The 24,254-nt window shown below is 32.0% G+C and overlaps 1 protein-coding gene across 1 annotated transcript in view; it reads right to left on the bottom strand.

The window, feature by feature from the left end:
• Positions 1-24,254, bottom strand: part of LRP1B (LDL receptor related protein 1B) — a 1,757,623-nt gene that overhangs the window by 432,956 nt on the left and 1,300,413 nt on the right. Inside the window, exons 36-41 of the mRNA XM_045559136.1 lie at positions 22,462-22,596; positions 21,748-21,877; positions 6,280-6,406; positions 5,995-6,146; positions 5,598-5,722; positions 4,091-4,462 (exon numbers count right to left, since the gene is read on the bottom strand). Of these exons, the coding sequence (XP_045415092.1) occupies positions 4,091-4,462; positions 5,598-5,722; positions 5,995-6,146; positions 6,280-6,406; positions 21,748-21,877; positions 22,462-22,596 (1,041 nt within the window). The remainder of the gene's footprint in view (positions 1-4,090; positions 4,463-5,597; positions 5,723-5,994; positions 6,147-6,279; positions 6,407-21,747; positions 21,878-22,461; positions 22,597-24,254) is intronic.

Genomic DNA, 24,254 nt, shown 5'->3' with positions numbered 1-24,254 from the left:
GGCCAGAGGTCTTGACACTTTTCATAGGAAAAGTGAACCATGGTATTTTCCTCTTTTCATCCTGTGAATTCTTGGAGGCTAGAAAGGAATTTTCATCCTCTTTACCCACACCTAATAATCTGTGGCACACTGTGAGCACTTAATAAATATTGAATTGTATTTAATGACTCTTGTCATCTTATTTTTTTAAACCTCAAGGCAAAAAATTCAGTCTATATAAATTGGGAAGTTAAAGGACAAGCCTTCATCCTGTCCTTTCCCCATATTAAGCTATATGAAAGATCTAAGTTTGAGTCTGATTTGTAAAAGTATATAGAGCTCTTTGATATTTTTAAATACTTAAATTCCCAGGAATTTACTTTTGGGTCACTAGTTAAAGATGTAACAAAAGGAAATATATTGTTCCAGATTTAATAAAATTGAATACCAAGACAGAAACACATTTTACATCTTACTTGCATTTATTTATACATGCCAGTAACTCTGTTTTTTGTTTTAGAGTTTGTTTTTTTTTTGTTTGTTTGTTTGTTTTGCTTGTTTTTCTGTTTTGTTCTAGCAGGTCAAACTATAAATTCTCTTACAAAACTTCAAGGAAAGATTGCAATGGTTAAACAAATACCAACTTCCAGGTGGGGGGTGGGGAGTGGTAAGGAGAATATTTAGAAAGAGTCATGTAAATTAACAATGCAGACTCAATGAATTTTTAAATTCCGGTCCAACTTCAATACACTACCTTATATCTATAAGTATTGTAATTATTTCTGATTCTTTAACTACTCTAATGCACATGCTAAAAATAATTTAGGACAAAGATAATTACTCTAAATGATCCACAAATATGTCACTAATACAGTAATATAAAGTTTTAAATCAAAAGTATGCTTATTTATATGCTCTTTATATATGATTTCTCATAAAATATTCCCACAAAAAATTATGGGTTGATTTTTCATTTTGTAGGTGAGGAAACTGACACATAGCACATAGGAAATAAACAGAAAACTGGGATTTGAATTCCAGCTTAACTGATTTCAAATTCCTAGACATGATGTTTCACTTCTTCCCTACACATGTGAGTGAGTATCTACAGTCATTAAAATGTTACTTATTTTACTTGCTTTGATTTTGGATGGGAGGATTAGAAGGGTTGCTTGTATATACTTTGAATGATGTGTTTTCAGTTTAATTCACCACTGTTGAAACGGGATCTAAAATATTGCAAAACCTCCTAGGACATCTCTGCCTTCAGACATGGCCCTCACACTCCATCAAACATAACATAAAGTGATTTTCATAAACCATAATTCCCATTTTTATATATATTATATATATAAATCTGCATTACAACACTTTTGCTTTTTTCATCTACTGAATAAAATTAAAACTTCTTATCTTAGATATTTGTACATCAGTGTTCACTGCATAATTATTCACAACAGACAAATAGTGAAAACAACTCAAGTGTCCATGAACAGATGATTGTATAAACAAGATGAAATGTGTACATACACATTTATTATTGCTGAATATTATTCAGCCATAAAAAGAAATGAAGTTCCAATATATGTTACAGTATGGATGCATCTCGAAAACATTATACTAAGTGAAATAAGCCAGACAAAGGGCAAATAACTTTATAATTCCATTTATATCAAATACCTAAAATTAGCAAATTCATAGAGACAGAAAGTAGATTAGAGGTTTTGGGGGGTGTGGGGGGGAAGGTGGGAGAAATGGGGAGTTACTGCTTTAATCAGAGATTCTGTTTGAAGTGATGAAAAAGTTTCAGAAATAGATAGTGGTGATGGTTGCACAACATTGTGAATGTAATTAATGCCACTGAATTATACATTTAAAAATAGTTAAAAACACAAATTTTGCTATTTGTATATACATATATACTATCCCAATTGTAAAAATTATGTCATATATCAAAAAACATTGAGTTATATACTTAAAACTGTTTTTTTTTAAAAAAGCTCCTTATTTTGGCAGACCAAGTGCTTCCATATCAGACCCTTCCCTACTACTCTAGCTGCATCTCATACCAACTCATGCCATTCAAGCTGTATTTTAATCATACCAAATGACTCTGTCTGCCCCTTTTTTTCCCTGTCTTTGTACTAAAAATTTTCTGAGTCTTTAGTCTAGAAGAGTAGTTTGCAATCTTTTTTATCTGAGGATCTTTACACCCTTAGTCATTACTAAAGACTCCAGAGAGAATTTGTGTATGTGGGTTCTGTCTAATGTTATTTACCATATTAAAATTTTAAATGGAAAATTTGTTGTAAATATTTATCAATTTCTTTAAAAGTTACAGTAATGAACTGTGTGTTAAGATAAAAAGCACTTTCTAAGACAAGTAACTATACTTTCAAAAATAATAAAAAGAGCGTTGTGTTATAATTCTACAAATTTATTTAATATCTAGCTTGGTCTCATATCTGCTTCTTCATCCTATCTGCTGTGTTGCTTTGGTTGAAGTATATGAAGAAAATCTAGCCTCACATAGCTATGTAGTTGGAAAAGGAAGAGTATTTTAATAGCCTTTTCAGAAAACTCTGGATGTTCTTCTACCACACTACACAAACACATGACAAATAACAGTGACTTAAAGGTTAGTTGCAGTGTAAAATCTGAAACCATAGTGATGAACTTTTCATACTCTATTGCATTAAAATTCATGGATCTACCTTGTACTTTGAATGGATCATTTACTCATGCATGATTTTACCACGTCACTTGGAAAATACTGGTTTCCTGACATATGCATATCTTCCAAATTTTGACACATTTAATTATGTGATATCCCAAAATCACAAGAGTTAATATCACCACTCATCTTATCAGAAAAGCCTTTAAGTATCAGGAAGCTGTCAAGCTTACTGTGGTAGATGCAAAGAAAATACTCTAATTTTCACTCGAGAGCTGGATTTTTATTATTTGCAACAAATACTATAGGTCACTTTCCTTGAAGTGACAGAGTTATTGTATTCATTCTTTAGACAATTTCTGCCACACACCTATGCTTGACTGACTATAGTTTAGTTATTCAAATCTAAATTTTCATTAAAATAAAATGATTAAATAAATTAGCTTACTCTTAGTATAGGATTAGGTACAGGCTTTCAAAAGAATAAGATGGAGTCTTATGTACTAAAATAAAAGCTTTACAGTATATATTGTAAGTGAAAAAAAGCAGTTAGCTGAATAATATATTTAGTATCATTCTACTTTTGTTGTTAAAAATGATACACATTTGTAAACCAACAAAAATCTGGAGGTAAGACAACTGTTAGTTGTAAGTAAATGGAATCAATGGTTGCATTGATGAAGCAGGAATTGCATATTTAAATCTACATTATTTTAACACTTTATAATAAATTCATATATTATTTTGCAATTTAAAAAGCAAAAAAAAATTATTGATCTCAGTATAGTGAAATTGGAGAAGTAGGGAATATATGGAAATCACATAGATATAGAAGTTGTGCAGGGAATACGAAGATGGTCCTTGTAAAAGTTATATGACAGGAAAGAGTTTTCTCTGAATTATGTAGATAATCCACACTAAATATTATGCTTGAATAATTATGTCCCATAAAATATTAAAACATTAGATCATCTCTACATTTTTCTCATCCAAGACTGCTATACTTATATATATATATATATACACCAAAAAAACTCTGACATTTTCTTGAGAAAATATGATTAACTGAATATAAGGCAGATATTCTTAAAGAAATAATTTCACCCACTGGGAAAAAAATCAATTAGAATAGTTTCATATTTAAAAATTATTTTCTATGAATTTTAATCCACTTATTTGTAAGAAACATTATGATGAAACATATTAAAAGTTCTATGATTAGAAGCTAATAATCATAATACACGATGCTATATATGATAGTAGTTAATTGCTTCTTTCACAATTGGGGGGGGTGTTGGATGATATAATCACATTCATTCTTGAATATAAACTCCAGGAAAATATAATTGCTACACGTAATTACCACTATTATTTCTCTAGTAATCCAAATGATACTCATTTCCACTAAACTATTTAAAATTAAATAGTTGTACTTACTTTCAACAATCACTTGTCTGTCTTCCCAGTTATCTTTAATAAGCTGTATATTTCCAAAGTGTGCATCACTGTAAAAGATTCGGTTGGTACCTTTTCTTCTTTGATTATAGTCAAAAGCCAAGGCTATGACATTCTTGAAATAATGTGGATTCTCATATGGCCTTATTGGGGAATTTAAATTGGTTTCATCAGAAAGATGTATACTTTTTAATATTGTTCTCCCTGAATATAGCAAATAACCTTCATGCCTTAGGCAAGTAACTCCATCCTCTGCCAAATATCCATGGGCACAAGCACAAGTTCTCCTGGAATTTCCTCGATAAAGACAGAGTTGCTTACAGCCACCATTGTCCTTGGCACAAACATTGGTCCCTAAGGTAGAAAAGAAATCCCACATACACATTTATGTTTTTCTTTTGTTTTTCAAATAAAGTTCTCCTTATAGAAATAATAAAAAAATAATGTTGAATATTCCATCTTTTTATTCTTAATTTTCAGATTGGTCCATAAAACATCACAGTAGTTTAAAATCTTGAATTTTTTATTTGAAAAATCTTGTTTTTCTGCTTCCTTCATTATTCAAATAAAAGCAATAAAATTTTCCCTTAATGAGCCAGGTAACTTATAAATCTTTTTTGAAATTCAATACTGATATTACAATGAGTTTTATATATTATAATCTTTGATACAAGTACGAAATGATTCTTTCAAAACATGAACTGAATTCACCAAAAATAATGCATCGCTTTAAACTCTGTGTCTATGAGATATGTAAATATCAAAGAAATTTGTGGCTACAATGTTCCTAACCTACTAAATACATTAGGCATAAGTTTTGACTCCAACTTTGAGTGAAATATAACGAATGTGCAATTAAGGTTTCTTCATCAGACTAATTTTCTTCTATGAATCCATTATCATCATCTCCAAAGTTATTATAACTTCCTTTGATTTAAAAAAAATATTAGTTACAATTAATTTTAATGGAGGTAAACATTTTTTTAAAGGAATACTCAAATCATTGTTTTTTCAGTTTCAAAATATACATTTTTAACAAAGTGATGACTTCAGAAATATTTTACACTAAGATCACCTTCTGGGGCCATAATCACTTTATATATTAAAATATAATCCAAAACAGAAGTTTCAACTGCTTTTTACTATCTAATGTCTTAATTGTGCTTTTAATTTTTTGTCAAAGCAGTACATCATAAAGTTTTTCTATGTTACTTAGCCAAAACCTATATTCAAGACAGGCCTAGGCATGTGCAGGTCCTAGGCAAATATATTTAGGTATAAAAACGCAAATATACTTAGGCATGAACGATTATATATTCATTTTATTAGGTTACTATATAATTTTTATAAGAAATTAGATACAAAGATAAGGTTTTGAGGTTTCAGACTCATATTAGAATCCCTGACTTAAGTTTGACAAATGTCTTTAAAAAATGAGAGAAAAATAACACAAAATATATTTATTATATAATTTTTTAAGAGTGCTGACCTTTCTCTCTTACTCGGTTAAAGATTTTAACCTCCTTCAAGTTGACTCCAAGGCCAGTTCTCATGGTTACCGTTTCTGTGGCATCATTCTTGTGGCCCCTTCTGACAGACCCGTTGGCATGTGCTCTGCCAAAAAGTTGAACGTACATGATCAGCAATCTTCAACTAATTAAAATCAAGACAGTTATTTAAGCTGAAGATAACAGATAACTATAGTCTGCGACATTGAAATGCTTGAGTGTGGAATAGCAAGAGTGCCTGCCTTTTCTGTGGAAATTACATGGCTTTGTGAGATCCTTTTTGTGACCTTGCTAAGAAATGGCTAATCCTACAAGGGTAAAGCAACTGGCACTAAAATAACATTTTGAGACTGAAACAGTTATGAAAAAATAAATTACCTGTCAGACCAGTAGATGTAAGCCCCAAAGACTGCAACTGAAAACATATCCACATTGTTCCCTGACAGCACCATCTCACGATTCCCTCCAGTCTCAAGGTCGATTCTCTCTATCTTGTCTGCGCGAGCATCACACCAGTACAATTTATTTTCCTAAAGATCAATTGAAAAGTAATATTACAAGCTATCTTTGATTATTTTATTAAGAGAATAAGCAAACAGTAAAATGGATTAATGAAAGTGGTCAGTTAAAGCACTTTAAATATTTTTTAAAAATCCAACAGACCTCATAGTCAATGGAGATGCCATTAGGCCACGCTATTCCCATGCTTACAAGGACAACCTTCTCTGAGCCATCTAAGCGAGCCTTTCCAATGCAGGGTATCTGTCCCCATTCAGTCCAGAACAAGAGGCTGAAATTAAATTGATGATTTATAGTAATATGAAGATATACACAAAAAGGTATTACTGATAACAGCAGTAACATTCACATTAACAGAACAAAAATAATATATTTCAGAAATTCATACACAAATGTGTTTGTTTGCAACAAAATAATTATGATTACCAAAAATATTTAGCCAGCCATAAAAATAACCAGGATGGATTCAAAATCTTACCAAAATATTGTTTCTACATGCTATTACATGTCTGACACGCTATGTTTCAACCTGTTATAATCCATGTATTATTTCTACTCATTCATTCAATAAATTCAGTCGTTCTAGGACAATACAGAAATCCATGCTTTTAACTAAATATGATTCACTCTTAATTTGAAGTTGTGTCCACTGAATTTTTTATGTAAGTATCAGACAACAGCAATGACTAAAGTTTAGAAAAACATGGCAATTATTGATTCAATAATGAGTGTGTATGTATCTGCATATTTTAAGTACATAGTGTGAATTATCATATACGTGAAAAAGTGAGATTGCATATAGAAAAATTAAAGACTTACATTCATATTTTGGATGTACTCAATGGAATTATTATTTAACCATGAAAAATAATACATAAACTACATAAAAATATAGGTATTCTCTTTATGCATATTGTTTGGATTTATTCTAGTAGTTGATTTTTAAATACTGTATATGTTTAAATATGTTAGAGTTTTACAAACAAACATAAAAGAGGCATGGCTGGAATCCCAAGTATATTAATCCTGAAGATAATTTCATTCATGTTTACAAGCTCTATAAGTCAGAAAGAGAAAACTTTGTAGCTGAAAATCCAATCAATATTTTATTGGTATAGTTTTGGTGAAGAAGGCATAAAAAAATCTACACTTTTATTAAAGTTAAGATTTTTAAGACTTTAAGGTATACTCTCATTGGATTGAAAATAGTATTTAAAATAAAATAACTAGGAGATAAAATTTATTGCACCATTTAAACTTTTAAGGAAAAATGTCATTGTGTTAAAATGGCAAGTTTTGTCACACTATGAAGGAAGTACTTTCGGAGCCAGGACAAGCATACACTTACTCATTCAATCTGACTCTTACTGTCTACCTTTAACATACTCCAAAGTTCAAATATGGAAGGAAATGTGTATAATAAACCATTTACTTAATATTCATCTACTTGCAAAGGTGCTGAGTCATAAAAATGTTATTACAAAAAATTGTGTGAGTAGGCCAAATAAGCTAGGAACACAACCCTAATTCCCACAGTTATGGAAGTTAGGGTTCAGGAAGTTAGTGATCCAGTCACATGGCCCAAAAGGGGCAAGCCAAGAACCATACTCAGGCTTTACTAATCCAGGCTTGTACTGTTTTCTCTATAATATGTTGTCCCACCAAATAGAAAAACTAACACAAGAATATAATAATCTTATATCAAATGTTATTTTTCCCTAGATATAAGGAGTGTAACGAGATCTCCATATTTAAAACCACAAAACAAAACATGAAAAAGTTCATCATATTGAAAAACAAATCTCTCCAAGTAGTCCCTATTCATTTTTAATTTGTAATACTTTCATGCAGGAGGCTTACATGCATGTCAACAAAATTATGTAAAAATTATTCTAAACAAAACTATTTTGAAGCCATATATTATATATATTTTCTCTATGAAAAAAGTAGTGATTTGATAAATTATCATAATATATGAAGCCAAATCTATGTGGGAATCACTTTTATGGTTAAATAATTTAAAAACTTAATAACACTAAAAGATTTTAAACTTCTCAAAATTAAGCAACATTTTATTAACGTCAAGCAAAGAATGATCTATTTGCTCCTTAAACTGAAATTGAAAATAAAGAATTGAATATACTCTTTGAGGATTGTAAACCAGTGTAGAGAAAGAACATTCTATAATCCTGTAAAACTGCAGAGAGAAACATAATTTGAGATAAGAATTTACATAGATGCGGACTGAGGTGGGGGGTGGGGAGAGGGGATGGGTGTATAACTACATGATGAGTGCATTGCGCACTGTCTGGGGAATGGACACGCTTGAAGTTCTGACTCGGGGGGATGGGCGGGACATGGGCAGTGAATGTGGCCTGAACTTTTGTACCCTCATGATGATAAGCTGAAATAAAAAAGAAAAAAAAAAGAATTTACATAGATGCACTGGAGATATTGTTAATGAACATAGATTTTTGGTATCTAACTGCAGTCTTTAGCAATAGGAAGAAATGAAAATACTTGTCACTGCTTTCTGAGACCCCATGGAAATTAATATTCAGTGAAGAAATTACTATTGACTTTGTCCCCATTTGAGCTCAAATTTTGCGCTTATTAAGTGTTTATAGTATTATATCATGTGGTCAAGAAAGCTGACTTTAGAGTATTAGCTTGGTAAATCTAGCCCTGAAAATACATTCCCAAATCCAGAAATTTGCAAAACTGTCAAAATCAAATGATATATTGTATAAAAAAATTTTCTTTGAATAATAAATTATTTGTTAAACTAAACTGAAAACTTCTTTCTTTATATGAGCTTGCACATACAGAATTTAAAAATGTAAAATTTAAAAAAAGACATTAAAAAGTGGCTTGAAGAATTAAACCAATACCATCAGAAACAATCATAATATAAATATGCCTATTGTCTTAATTAGACACCTACGTTTTTGGCAGGAAAAAAGTACAATGAATACATATAAGTAAATTTCCAATTAATTATTGATATTTAGATAATAGGTAAAAAGATCCCATTTGGTAGCACTGGAGTTCCCAAAGGCCTAGCATATACTTACTGGGCCCTAAAAGTTAATTGCATTTATCATATGACAATTCTGCAAATGTCAAAATTAGTTTAGACACAGGTATACTTGTCAAGAAAAGGGAATTTTTTTCTGTCACAACTAGCTATATTCAAGCTTTAAAATATACATTCAAATTATTATAAATGCCATTGGATAATTTCAAGGAAATTTTTTGGGGAAACAAACTAATACTAGTAACAAAGCTCTGATTTTGGAGGGGGAAGGGTAAAGAAGTGTGAGGAAAAAAGAGAAGAATGAATGTCAAAGTTGCTAAAAGAGAAACAGTATTTAATGTTATACTTTAGATATATGAATAACAGTGAAAAGCAAAATTAATTTGAATCAGTCATTTTCTTTGAATTTAAAATTCTCTTTTTTGATTGCTAAACTCTTTCCCTGGAGATGAGATTTGGGTTGCAATTTTTATAATATACTCGCCATTTCTTTCTACTTCTCTGCCTTCCCTAAGTGAGCATGATTGAGATACTCTGTCAGACATACTAAAGAAAACCTGAAATAACCAAAAATTTCCATTCTGATACAAAAGTGAAGATCAGGTAATTCTTTTTTGTGCGTAGTTGGCCTTGCTCAAGAAGAAAATCGAGAATTTCATTGTGTCCTCTCCTAGAGTAGAGGTCAACAGTGGGTTATCCTATCTGCAAAAGTATGAAAAACAAAAAGCAAAGCAGAACAAAAACCCTACAGATTAACAATAGCAGCTAGCCTTTACATGAGCATGAGATTTCGTTTGACAAAATCTGCTTGTAATTTTCAACTTCTTAGCAATTAACTAGAATCACTTAATATTCATACTAACTGAATATCTTTTAGGTCAACATGTCCATGTTTCCATCTTCAGAGAGTAAGTAAAATTATATAATATTGTAAAAGTTTGAATACATTTTGTGAGGGCATGAATTGCCATTCTTCATCCCCTGTGAGTAATAAAATGAAATGTAGAACCTTCTCTATTCCTGTGATGCCTTCTTCACGTTTTCTTTTTCTTCACTTGTGTGCAGTTTAGTTTTTGAGAAATATTATTACATGCCAACCCCAAATCACTTTCCAAGTCCTAAATATGTTACTACTGCTTAAAGAATCCTATAATATTAAAAAAAAAAACCCTCAATCACAGATAACAGAACACTGCTAAAAAGAAGAGAATAAAGGACCAGTATACCCTTAAATGCTACTGAACTTTTCAATTTTTTTGTTCTTGTTTTTGGTTTTGCAGTTGAGTCTCAAATTTATTCTTTTGTTGCACTCGGGTGCTTATTCAACAAATATTTAATTAGGTAACTATTAGGTGTTAGGAGCTAATGATGCAATTGAACTTAGGAACCCTCTTGAAGCTTACTATTTAATGGCAGAAGCAAATGAGTAAATAAAGAAGTATCTGAGAAAAATGCTAACAGAAATGCTTAAAACTTGCTCATTGTAAGTCTCTGTAAGTCATGAAAGTGGGAACTTCAACAAGGAAAATGTTGAAGGGCTATGGTGAGAAAAGCCGTCATTCCTATAAACAACTCCAGAAATGAATTTTTCTTTTAAGACAAAAACAAAGATATAGGACATTTGGGTTGGTCTTTCTTTATATTTAAGCTTAAAAAAATACTTTTAAGTTAAAATTTGTTCTTCAGGTCTCTTTCTGAGTCTGTTATTCTTAAGTATACATTTGATTCCTTCTTGACTCACTACAATGCAATATTGAATAATTACATAGAACAAATATTATGTGAATGGAAAGTACACACTGGAGAAGTATGGAAGAAAATTCTTCAAAAACCAAAATTGCTTTGGCATCTATAATTCCATAGCACATTATGCTTATCACACTTTATTATAGTTTCTTATTTTATATATGTATTTATGCCCTTCTTCATTGCCCATTTGCTTATTTAAACAGATACTTATACAAGTACATCAACATATTTATGATATTAACTTGTCATTCACATGTTTATGATTTTCTTGAGTGAATGATCCATATTTTAGGATTTTTGGCATATTAATATATAATATTCCATGCCTCCCCATAACTACAAATTTTCCAAATATTTAACATCTAGCTATCTACTGCCTAGATTCCTAGAGCTCATGAGCTGATTTAGGACTCACAAAATATTATAAAGAAATTTTTAATTTGTTTCATGACCTGTAACCTATCTTGGCCATCATTATTTCTCTTAGAAATCAAATTTGTTCCATTTCTTTTTCATATGTGTTGCCTTGCCTTAAGATGCAAAACGCACTCTAAGAGACAGTATTAAACTATACTATGGTCTTGCTATCCTAACAGATATTAAATTGTCAGCAAAACCTTCTGTATATTGTTGAGCATATTGCAAAAGTATATATATATAATTAATCCAAGACCACTTGAAAATATGTACTTGTAGAACACTAAGATCCCACATCAATTTGAATCTTTGCCATGGACTGAAAAACTTTTCAGCATGTTATTTAGTCACAGAAATATAAAGCTGAATTAAGAGAGGCAATATACATCCTGGTGCTTAAAAGGAAAATAAAAAAAAAATCACAGTATTTATGTTTCACTTAGACATATGTACCAAGAGAGCTTAACCAAATTTTTCAGTGTCATCCTATGACTTCCTATACATCATTTTTTTTTTGCTGTTGTTAGTAGAAGATGGATTTTTAGCATAAAGAAAATTATTACATTTCAATTTTTCAAAAAGGAAGTGATGCCTAACCAAAAGAAAAAAAAAGTAAAGACAAGACAATGGAGGGTAGAAACTGATTCTTTTCAGCTAAACTACACTCACCCATGGTTCCCATTTTGCATTTGGCTACACTTTAAAAGACCTCAAGTCTCCATTGTTCAAAAACAGGTTTTATGCCCACTTTCCAAGGCACCTTTATATCTTGGATTCAGCTAATTTACTCCATTATGGTTCACCTTTTCCCTTGCCAATACCACCTGCCATGTTTTAACTTCAAACAGAATATTAAAATGCTATGCTTTATTCCTATGATATAAATTTTGACACTTAAATCTTTACATGATATTACTTGGAAATCAATGTTTGAATAATTTAATAAGGCTCTTCATTTTTAAGCTTTTTTCCCCCTCTGAATTTAAGTCCAAAAACATGTGGACAAAGTATAGGGAGACATATATCACTAATATTTCCAAGCAGTAATAAATATTTCCTACAAATAAAACTTAATATTTAAATAGATGTGTCTATTCTTAACTATGAACATGGAAAAATATTTATCCACGTGACTTAATAATTAAATGATTTTAAGAAATGAAGGTATATAGGAAAATAATATTTACATAATGTTACATTTGTCAAACATTTGTTTTGTGGACTCAAATGTAAATCTTGTTTTGGGGGCTCAAAATTAAGAAATCAATAATATTTACTGAGGTCCTCCTGCTGAGTCAGCACTGAGCTGGTAGTTGCAATGAAGAGAAATGGAAAATCTGACAAACATTTTAAGAAAAGAAATGACAGGATTTGGTGACAGACGGAAATAGGTGATGAAAACCTATAAAAAATCTGAAGTTTCAATCTCTTTTGTGCTAACTCAAAACATAGAAATAGGTGATGAAGAAACTATGGAAAATTTGAAGTTTCAATCTGTATTATGATGACACAAAGTGGATTCCGTTATTTTTGTTTTGTTTTCTTTTTTTTTTTTTTTTCCACTCTGTAGCCCCAGCTAGAGTGTAGTGGCATCATCATAGCTCACTGCAACCTCAAACTCTGGGTTCAAGTATCCCTCTTGCCTCAGCCCTGAGTAGCTGGGACTACAGGCACATTCCACCACACCCAGTTAATTTTTTCTTTTTTTAGTAGAGACAGGGTCTCACTCTTGCTCAAGCTGATCTCCAACTCCTGACCTCAAGCAACCCTCCTGCTTCAGCCTCCCAGAGTACTGGATTAGTGAGCCACTGTGCTCAACCTGCCATTTTTAGGAAACTAAGTCAGTAGATGAGAGGTAGGAGGACATGTTAAGTTTTAGTGACAGACATTCAAATAAATGATTCTAAAGAAAATTTGAAATAGAAATAAATGGAGGGAAATGAGATTTTAATTACATTTTGCATATATTTATTTATATTTTGCATATATTTGCTTAAATTTTGTATATCTTACAGTATATGCAGTGATTAAAGGAAAAAACATAAAATTAAAAAAATAGTTTAAAAAATAAATATAGCGGAGAGGGAATGGCACACAAAGCCTTAAATGAGGAGAAAGAGAATAAACTACAATTCTCACAGGAGCTATATGGGGGAGGTCAGCGAAAACCAGAAAACCCAGGGTCAGAGAAAGTTAACAGAAAAAAGAAATTCTTGAGTGGATAGTCAATGGAGAAAAATGTCTGGAAGAAGGCAAGTGGTACAAAAACCTGCAAGAAAATCTCTGGACTTGGCTATAGATAAATTTAGAAATTTCTAAATAATAACAGAAGCTGAAAACACATTTTAGGGGTTCTATGATGAGAAAGTGAGTATAGATCACTATTCTTAGAAGTTAAGATATAAACGTGGAAATTACTAATATTTTTTCAAACAAGATGGATCTGAGGCTATTTGAAAGCAAAAAGGAAAGGATTCCCTGAAAGGAACAAGTTAAAGACTATTGAAGAGAATAGTTATTGCATGAAATGTCTGAGGAAAGGAGATACCGTTATATCCAGTATAAAAGTGAAATGTCGTTTTAAGAAAGAAAGAAAACTTTCTCTGAAGTTATACTCACGTAAACATTCACAGCCTGAATTCACACATTCCATTTTCCCAAACCACCACATCAACACCTATCTGATTACATACCAAATTTATTTCATTGCTTTACTGCTGGCTGACAGCTTTTCCATCTTCTTCCTCCACTGCTCACACACTTATGAACTTCACAACTCATGTTGATAATCCCATGAACACCCAGCTCATAGCTCCTCATCTTTATTTTTCCAGGGACCTACATCTCCCTTTTATTTCTGCCTTACATAACCAAGGCCACAAACTCATCCCAATTATCACATTAAAATACTCTACTTCCAATTTCACCAATTCTAAAATCACCCTCTCTTAATTTATAGAGCTGTCTTGGTCATTCATGCCTGCTGAACCTTCTCTCTCCACCCTCACCCTGGTACATGCTCTTGGTTTCCCACTATTCCAGCATTAGCTTCTAGGTCTCACCTTCTGACTAGTAACTCATAGCCAATCCATTGCAACTGCCAACTTTGAATCTGTCACCTCCTTTCTTTTTGGCTTGTTTTTTCCTTTTTTTCTTTTTGTTTTTCTTTTTTTCTTTTCTTTTTTTTTTTTTGCTACCTCTAAGTTACTAAACATCATTATTACTCAAAGTCCTATAAACATCCTACTTAGATTCTAAAATAGAAATCCATCCCAGCTGGTCTCACGTTGCTTGAAAATTCTTTTATTCATTATTGTGGAAAATATTCAATAATTACAGTAAAACTTAACCTATTTACTTATAGCTGCCAACCTTACTTATACAGACTATCAGCTGTGAGATTCTTCAATTTCTCTAATTAAACCTCTAAGATACATTCTATCCCAATATTCTCTCTTCTTTCACTCCATCTCCAAGAGGAAGGGGAAGAGAACTAGCATTTACTTCATTTAATCCTCCAATAATCTAAATGTATATAGGCATTTGAGAGGAAGATATTTGAAGAGAAATCAAAGGTAAATGTAAAAATGTAAATGTCCAAACTGCAGTGGAAACTGTCGGTACTCCATATAAACACCCTCAGATCCTGTTTACAATTTCTGTGCACTCCAGCGCCCAGTTTCTGATTCGTTTGCCTCAGACAGCTCACATAGACAACTATCTTTGGAGCACTACCTTTGGGCCACTAGAATCTCTTCTTCCACAAATGCTGAGAGCCAAAAATCTCGGGAGGACATGTCTCTCCAGGGTGGCCCTTATCCATTGGAGAATCTGAAAGTTCCTTTGCTTTGATGTAAAGTTTACACTCCAGAGCCTCCGAAGGAATCAGTCTGAGATCTAGACTTTGCTCAAAATTAAACATTCATTTGATTTTCCCTCTTTTCCTATCCTACTCATTTTGCTTCCTGAATTGAGAATTCTCATTCTAGGATTTTTTTTCTGTGATATCAAGACATCAATCTTGTCTGTTTCCTTTCTGTCCCCTATTCTTCCTGGTCTACCTATTGCTTCTTCCTCGCCAAGGTTCCTCCTAAATTCCCTGGAATTTGTCTCCTTCTTACATTCATTTCTACCCTCTTCCTTTCTACCAATTTCTTCCCTTCTGCCTAAGAATATGTGCAGTGCCCCCTCCCTCCCATACTAAATCAAGAAAATTCTTCCTATACTCTATTGCCTTCTCAGCTTACCTCCTATTTCTCTTTCCCTTCATTGCCCAAGTTTCTGCCAGTGTGGTCTATATACAATAGCTCCACTTTCTAATTATCTTTTAATTATTAATTCTTTATATTTTACTTCTGTCCTTACCAATCTCCTGAAATTGATAACAATAAGCAACATCACCGGGATCACCAGTTACATGTTCTGTTTTCTGCTTTTTATCTCTCCTGACCTCTTTACTGCTGGCACGTTTTTTCCTTAAACCCTCTTCCCTTGACTTTTATGATTCAGCAATTTTCTGAAGACTTGAAATGGATAGGTGTTTTGTTCTCTCAGTCTTGCCTTATTATGGACTGATACTCTCCCCCTTTCTCTCTCTCTCTCTCTCTCTCTCTCTTAATCATTCCATTCACATTCTTCATTATTTTTCTTAGACTCCTTTTTTCTGTATTCCTTCTTGGATAATCTCATCCACTATCATGGTTTATTGTAGAGTCTGAACTCTGTTGGAATACGTAAGAAGAAACTTTATATTTATCCATCTATGCCCTGCTGAATCTGTCTCCTCCAGGCTTTGTTATCTCAGGAAAATCCCATAACTTTCCAATCAATTGCCATTAAATGAACAGTATTATATTATTAATTAAGATTAATTTTCAAGCACAAAAGGCTAAATCTTTCTAAATTCGAACTTAAATTTCATATCTATGTTAAAATTCTCTGCCCTCTCTCCAACTTGGACCTGACTCCTCTTGGCCTTGGGACTTGCAGTGAAAAGGGGACACATTTTTTTTTTTTATTTACTACTCTTTTTTATTTTAGTATCCCTCTTACATATTTATCTCTAGCTCTCTCCATTACTTGGCTGAGGGAAGGGATCCCTCTCTGCTCCAGAGGGATGATGAACTACCATTCTGCAGGATTCCTTACTTCAAAGAAACCTACAAACCATTTTATGGCCCCGGGTTATCTTCCAGCCACATGACCTACTCTTTCCTGCATGTATCTCACTCATATACCTACATTCTTGCTGATGGCTTTTGCTTTGCCACTACCAAAGTATTTTCATATTATTCTATTTCTTACTCTATTCTATTTCTTCTTCGTATAATACAGAACTATATAATATAGATTATTCTATTTCTTCTTCATATTATATAGAACCCTATCCCATCTCAGAAACCTCTTTCTCCTTCAAGCCTCCTCACAAAGCCTCTATTAATCAATACCATTGCTGCTACTACCCTAACTTTTACTATCTATTCTAATTATATGCTATCACTTTTTTCTTTAAACACAAGGTAATTTTATAATGGACTTATAAACATTGTTACTTCAACCTGAGATTTGGATATGAGATTTAAGTTTGAGTTAGATCAATTGGTCTTTTAATGTCTTAAAATAAATCTTACTTTATAAAATGCGATGATTCCTTTAACTGAAATTATCATATTTGTTTAAACTCACAGTTTAAACAGGAAACTCACTGTGAATAGGGGCAACATCTTATTAGTACCAGCATACTTCAGAGTGCCTACCAGTGTCTGTCATATGTACTACTATTGTGTCAAGATGTACTGAATTTAAGGCTGAGGAGGACATGAGAGGATGCTGCCATGTCCTGATTCACAATGACTAGCTCTCCATATTCACTGAATAAACTGACAAAAAGTGGAATATATGAAGATTCCCTTTGCCTAATGTTTTCAATCAACCTAGAGAGAAGTAGGTATAGTCATATGCTAAGACAGATGTAGAAAGATAAAAGATACTTAAGGAAAAGGAGCTCTAGAGTATCAACTTGAGGGTGTACACTGGGTTTCAATACGAACTGAAAAAGAAACCTACAGATTGATAAGTAGCAGCAAGAGGCTTGTTAAATTGAGCTGCAGGAATCTAAACTAGGGCAGGCTCAAGAGTTTCTATATAAGTGTGCAATTCTGTACAGTGCAAATGGACTTATTGTAAATATAAAGAAAAGAAAGTCTTTGTTAGAAATAAATTAGACATCCATTTCCTATGTATCAATGAGATTATGGAACATTGCAATTTTTGCCATGAGAATAATCATTCACAAATCATTAAATTGTCTCTTTCAAGGCCATGATGATTTATTATTTGATTGTTAATTATAATTTAAAGAAATTTTTAAAACATCATCGTATTGGAAAAGGACATTTTAATTTTCAAGTTTACAGGTGTGATGTGGGCACATTCAATTGAGCCATATATTTTATTTTTGAAATTAAACAAAATTACACCCTCGCGTTGCAAGTCTTAATATCTAGTGGCATGAGTTTATAGGCATGCAGTAGTAGACAGAAGGATACACAAGGGAAAGTCAGACCCAACCAGAGACTTTGGTATAGACCTCCACATCTATTTTTTTTCAGTCTTTTCTCATTGTTTATTATCACTTTCATTTGTGGTTCTAATCTTTAAACTATTATAATTTTATCCCTAAAACTATCAAAACTGTTTTCTTATATGTTTGATATTTTTGCTTATTAAATTCTGTAACATATAACAATAATATGTATATATGCAGAACACATACATTCATAATATATAGCAAAATCCTTGGAATTTGGAAAAAGCTAACTCTACTATACATAAAAAAAGTAATGCATTTAAAATTGCTGAATCAGTTTCCTTTTCTCTTAAATGAAAGAAATACCACTCTACATTTGATGTAAGCTTTTAAACAAAGTGAAAGGGGATCCGGTGGTGAATTTTGAGTAAAGAAATGACAAACACTACTTACATTCCAGAAGGATCATTATACTACCACATGAAGAACAGATTGTGGTAGTATAAGGATAGAAAATGATAAACCACTATTCAGAAATCCTGGCAAGAGATAATAATGGCTCAGACTAGGATGGTAGCAATAGAAATTATGAGAAATAGGTAGGTGAGAATGTATTTTGAAGTTAAAGATAACAGAATTTCCTGATATACTGAATATAGAGTATGTGAGAGATACATCAAAGATGATATCAAATGATTTGTCCTGAATAAATGAAAGAATAGAATTGCTATCAACTGATGAAGTTATAATTGTAGAGAAAGATTCAGTTTAATTTTGGATATATTAAGGTTAAGATTTCTATTGGATCTTCTTCCAGTTACTTACTGTGCTGTGTAACATACCACCTCAAATTTAGAGGCTTAAAACAATAATAATTTATTTGTTCATGAATCTTCAATTTGGGCAGAGCTCAGCAAGAGCAATTCATCACTTCTTTGCATCAGCTGCAGTAGCACCAAGCTGAAGTGATATAATAGCTGGGAATTGGAATTATGTTAAGGCTCAGTTACTCAACATGTCTGGCGATTGGTGATAGCTATCAGCTGGGATCTTAGGAAGCGTTGCTGGCTGGAAGACCTACATGTGACTTCTTCATGGGGTTGGTTGGTTTCCTCACAGCAGAGTGGCTGGATTCTAAGAGCAACTCAAAAGAATCAGGCAGAAGTTTTATTTTCTTTTGTAAAGGTCACCATAAAAATTACATTGCATCACTTCCACCATAGTCACAGGCTCACCCAGATTCAGGTGTATGGAAAAATGGCTTCATCTCTCTTTTGGAAAAGTCTCAATGTCACATTGTTAAAAATAAAAAAGCATGCATGAGGGATGGCAGATGCTGTTGTAATTATCTTGGAAAATATAATCTGCCACAGGTCTCCAAATAAAAATATTGAAAGTGCAACTGGACATAAAAAATCTGGAGTTCACAAGTGAGGTCTGGTCTGGGTATATCTATTTTAGAGTCTTTAATATTTAGATGGGATAAAATGAAGAAGAGAATAAAAGCAAATACTGAATCCTGGGGAACTCCAACATTAAGAGATCAAAGGGAAGAATAACTAAAAACGAGAGTGGGTTGAGATACTGAAGTAAAACAATCAAGAGAGTTGGCTTTCTTCTGGCTTATATTGTCTCTTGAAATTCCATCCCCACAAGGTCTTACCCCAGTCCCAGGCGATGAATCATAATTTGTCTAAATATGTGAAGATAATCTCTTTCCGGTGGCTACTGACTGATCTAAGGATGGACATGTAATCCACTCTGGCTAAGGAAAAACAAAGGGATTAATACTAACACCTTTCTCTTCCCAAATAACACGATCCATGTTACAGATGAAAAGATGTTTTATCCTATCCCTCTTCTCTAAATGTAGACATGCTGCCTAGTGATATATAAACATGCTATAACAATATGGCAATAAGACCAAGCATAAAATATAAGCTAGTTAACATTGTGGCTAAAAAAGATAAAAAGATAGTTGAGTACTTGAATAATTACCAACAATCATCTACTTTCATATTTCATTTTTTGATGAAAAAAGGGAAGCTCTTATATATTTAACACACTCTAGCTAAATTACGTTACTTCCATCTAGGAGCATTCCTAACAAAAGCAACTTTTTCCATTTTTATATTGTAACCTTAGTTTTAGCTTGAAATGTGACAAATGTGTTGGTATTATTTCTCTCTCCTATATTAACTTTCTTTGTTTCCCTTCTTTCTGTACTATTAATAATAATATGACTTAATTGTATAACATTCACCAAGAAAGTGAAATAAGTGATAATATTGATAATAATAAGTGGAAAAATATGTATCATATATAACAAATAGGGAATGTTGAAGATTTTCATGAGAGTTGATTTGATGTCTTATATAAATCTGACTTCATTCTATTAAATAATCAGTGTTTCTTACCTTGGTTTATCTAACACACTTTTATTTGATCACCCATAGATTTACTTTTCTTCTACTCCAAAAGGCATAGGAGTTCTATTAACATAAAAATTTCTTCTCTTTAAAAAAAAATTAATTCTAGTCACACTAGCAATACAAGAAACACAATAGTGGCTAGTAATTAACACTTTAAAATAGGGAATACTTCTATATTATTGTTTAAGATAAAAGCAGTTATTAGTCAGCTAATTATTCACTACCAGCCACTTTACTAAGCCCTCAGGATAGAGAAATAAAGCAAGCACACATGACTCTTCTCCTCATAGAGTACAAATACAGTAAAGAATAGAAACATTATCCAGCCTAGTGAAAAATATGGCTATTAGGCAAATTAATAGAAATAAATAAGCAAATATTAGTGCATGGAATTTGTAAAATGAAAATACTGGGTGCTACGAGGTCACAGAACAATCTAAACTATTTTCAAAGCCAGGGAAGGGTAGATAAAATTTACCAACGTAAGAATAGAAAAAGAGCATTGCAGGTAAAAGGAATATGTTTTGCAAAGTCTGAGAGTAGAAGAGAATAAGAAATATTTGAAAAATTAATACACAAAGATTGACATAGAAAAAAGGCAGTAACAGGAGTTTGGGACTAAAAATTTACATAGGGGCTGATTAAGAAGGATTACAACAGAGATTTTGGACTTTATACAACAGGCAATGGGAATTCCTTGAAAGATTTTAAGTAATCAGTTTTATATTTTAAAAATCACCTTAACTTTTTGTCAGTTTAAGAGGCCAGTTGGGATGTTATTCCAGAGATATAGGTAATCACATTCAATTAGGGTAAAGGCAGTGAAGATAAAAAGTGGTAGATTGATAATAGAATTATTTAGTAGAAAAAAAATCAGCAGAACTTGGTGACAGATTTAATTCATTTCTATTTTATATACGAACAGTTTGGGTGCCCATGAAACATCCAAATGGAAATATCAAGAAGACAAGTAAACATACTTATTTAGAACTCAAAACAAAAAAAAGAAAAAAATACTTGGAATGAACATGTTAATTGTTCATACACATCATAGGCACATAAATGGAAATTGAAGTTTTACAAATACTGGAAAGCAAGGTTGGATATCAAATGCCTGTTTTATTCATTCAACAAATAATTGAATTCCTAATAATGTAAACAATTTTAGGGCAGAAGTTTAAATTGAAAATCTAAAAAACATGTTGGTTTCCTTATTTGGATTTATACACATGTAAAAGAACTGACTAATAAATGTGACCTCGTCAAACATGTCTTAAAATAAACATGAGCAAAGTAAAAATAAACTTTTTTTTTTGCTTAGGTAAGATATTTTAGAATTTTTTTCAGATATTATAGCTGAAAATAAATATGAATATGAATTTTTTTCCTAATAGGACTTAAGAAAACTCACTTAAAACTCAGAAGATATATGTAAATCTTAAAATTACCCTTTCTCTGGGTGCACAGCTATAGATCTTGGTTGATCCAGGCCTTGGGAAATAATCACATAACGGAAAGAGCCATTGAGTCTTGCAACTTCAATCAAGTTGAAACCATGATCTGTCCAATATATGTTACCTAGGAGAAATATATATAGAAGCATTTAAAATACAGTTGTAAGAAAGAAAAATATTTATTGGTTATAGCTAAAGTTAAATTTCTGAGCATTCATATAACTACCAAGAAATTGTTTACTTTCTACATTCTTTTTCAATGTGTATATTTCTTAAACAGGAAAGCTATAAGTAAACTAATATGCAAATACTTTCAATCCTAATCTCACATATCTCTGATTTAAACCACATAATGGTACATTTATACGGTAAAAATAAATTGAAACTTTTCCCACCTAAAGAAGGGATCTATTTTAACTTTCTGCTGGCTTTAGGCAAAAGAGAACCCCTAACGTTTGTTTACGGGCCTTATGTAGCTCTCAGGAGATTTGGGCAAAGTTAATACTACATAATGTACTTCTACATAAAAACATTCATCCAAAGGTTCAAAAGCATTAGAAAGAGTGGAGCCAAAAGCAAAAGAGACCACCTTTGTGGCTAGAAGTACACAGAAAAAAATGTTATGAGTCAGAAAAGAATTTTTATGAAGCAGGCTGAGCCCCTAACAAAGTAGATGTGAAACAAAAAGAAAAAAGCCATGGATTATACCAGCAATCCAGTCAATAGCTATCCCTTCCACTCTTCCCAAGCCATTGGTAATGATATCTTCTTTCCAAGTTTGATCTCTTTTAGCTCGGCTAATTTTATTGAAGCCCATGTCTGTCCAGTAGATGGTATCATTTTCTATGGATAAGACAAAAGAAAAAAAAAAAAAGAAAGAAAGAAAGACATGCTATAAAAGGTATCCTATATATTAGGATAAGATTGTAACAGTATTCTGGGGGTTATCATTCTGGGTGTGCTAGACTATATGTATTCTTTAGGATAATTTACTAATATAAATAGTAAAAAAAAGATATTAAAATAACATGAAAGAATCTATATTTTAGTCAAATGATTTTTTAAAGTATTTTTTGAAATATTTATGGAAATGAGCTATCAATTCTTTATTATTTTTTATTCATTTTCCTACTCATTTTAACTCAATAAATCCTTATCCCTCATGAATTTGCAACCTTGATATCAAACCATGTTATTTTGGACAATTTTTCTCTTCACAACAGTACCTTTGTCTGAATCCTCTAACGTAAAAAGAATGCTACTGGGGATAATGAACTTAAAAAGTTCTCAGGCTAGAAAGACGATGGAAAGAAACAAAAGAACATTTCAACTATATTAAGGGTGTTTAAGCATAAAGTCATTCAAAATGTATAAAGCCTTTAAAATACCTTATAATCCAATTATTCCTTCTGACTCATTAATTTCCCAAATATTGACTATAAGCCCCTTACATTATTTTTCAAACTCTCACTTTACAAATGGGCATAAGAATACTTGAAGAATTGCTCCATGTGATCATAGAGTCTTTAAATAATAGTGCTTTTTGAATATTTGAATGAGAAATGTGTCTAAAGATTATAAATGAAATATATGTGCATGCATATGCATAAGGGGTGGTAATTATAGACCAAAGATTTTAAATACAGCCACCAGAAAGACACTGGGGACGAATCATGAAATAATAAATTTGCCACAAACTAAGTAAGTTTTTGTGTTGTGACCTACATGGCCATTTGAAGAACAAATCCTTTAAGACCAATATAATTTCCCGCTGGCACAGTGACAGACTATGGAAATAAAGAAAATGCAATTAGTATAATAAAGCCATTTGTCAGTAAGTTTTGGGATTCTGTTTCAAATGAAATATAGTCTCTTCTTTTACCCATTTGGGGAAAGAATCCACATAGCCCCTGTTCTCAGTGATGGTTGAGTCAGATACACAATTGTTTGAAGTAGAACAGAGATACCCTATCCAAATATATATCTGGGAAACAAGAACTTATTTGATTTTCCAATTTTGTAAAAGCATCAGTTAGCATGCTTTCATTATTGAAATAGGGAATCCATCAATAAAAATAAGGATTATTTTTGCATAATTATTAAGCATTATATGTCCCTAAACATTAGACCCATATATCCAACTGCCAATTTTGTTTCTCTGCTTGTGTGTAGAAAAGGCAATCTTGATATACGAAATACAAATTTTGGATTTTCTACCTCAAACATGCTTCCCTTGCAATTTTCCCCATGGCAGCTCTCCTTGCCATGGTGGTATGGTAGATGGCACCTCCATCCTCTGTTTCTTGGGCTAAAAACTTCAAGATTGTCCTTGTGATCACTTTTACTCATGCTCCACATCCAATCCTTCACCAAATACTCTCTTATTTAATCCATTACCAAGCATTTTTTGATTCTTTTTTTTTTAATTCTTTCAAAACATATCCATTATCCAACCACTTTTCACACCCTCTACTCTTCATACTTACATTGTAACCCAAACC

This window comes from Lemur catta, chromosome 8 (genome assembly GCF_020740605.2).
Source record: "Lemur catta isolate mLemCat1 chromosome 8, mLemCat1.pri, whole genome shotgun sequence".
NCBI lineage: Eukaryota > Metazoa > Chordata > Mammalia > Primates > Lemuridae > Lemur > Lemur catta.
The sequence above is the reverse complement of the archived record's forward strand: the minus strand, read 5'-3'. Positions and strand labels throughout refer to the sequence as shown.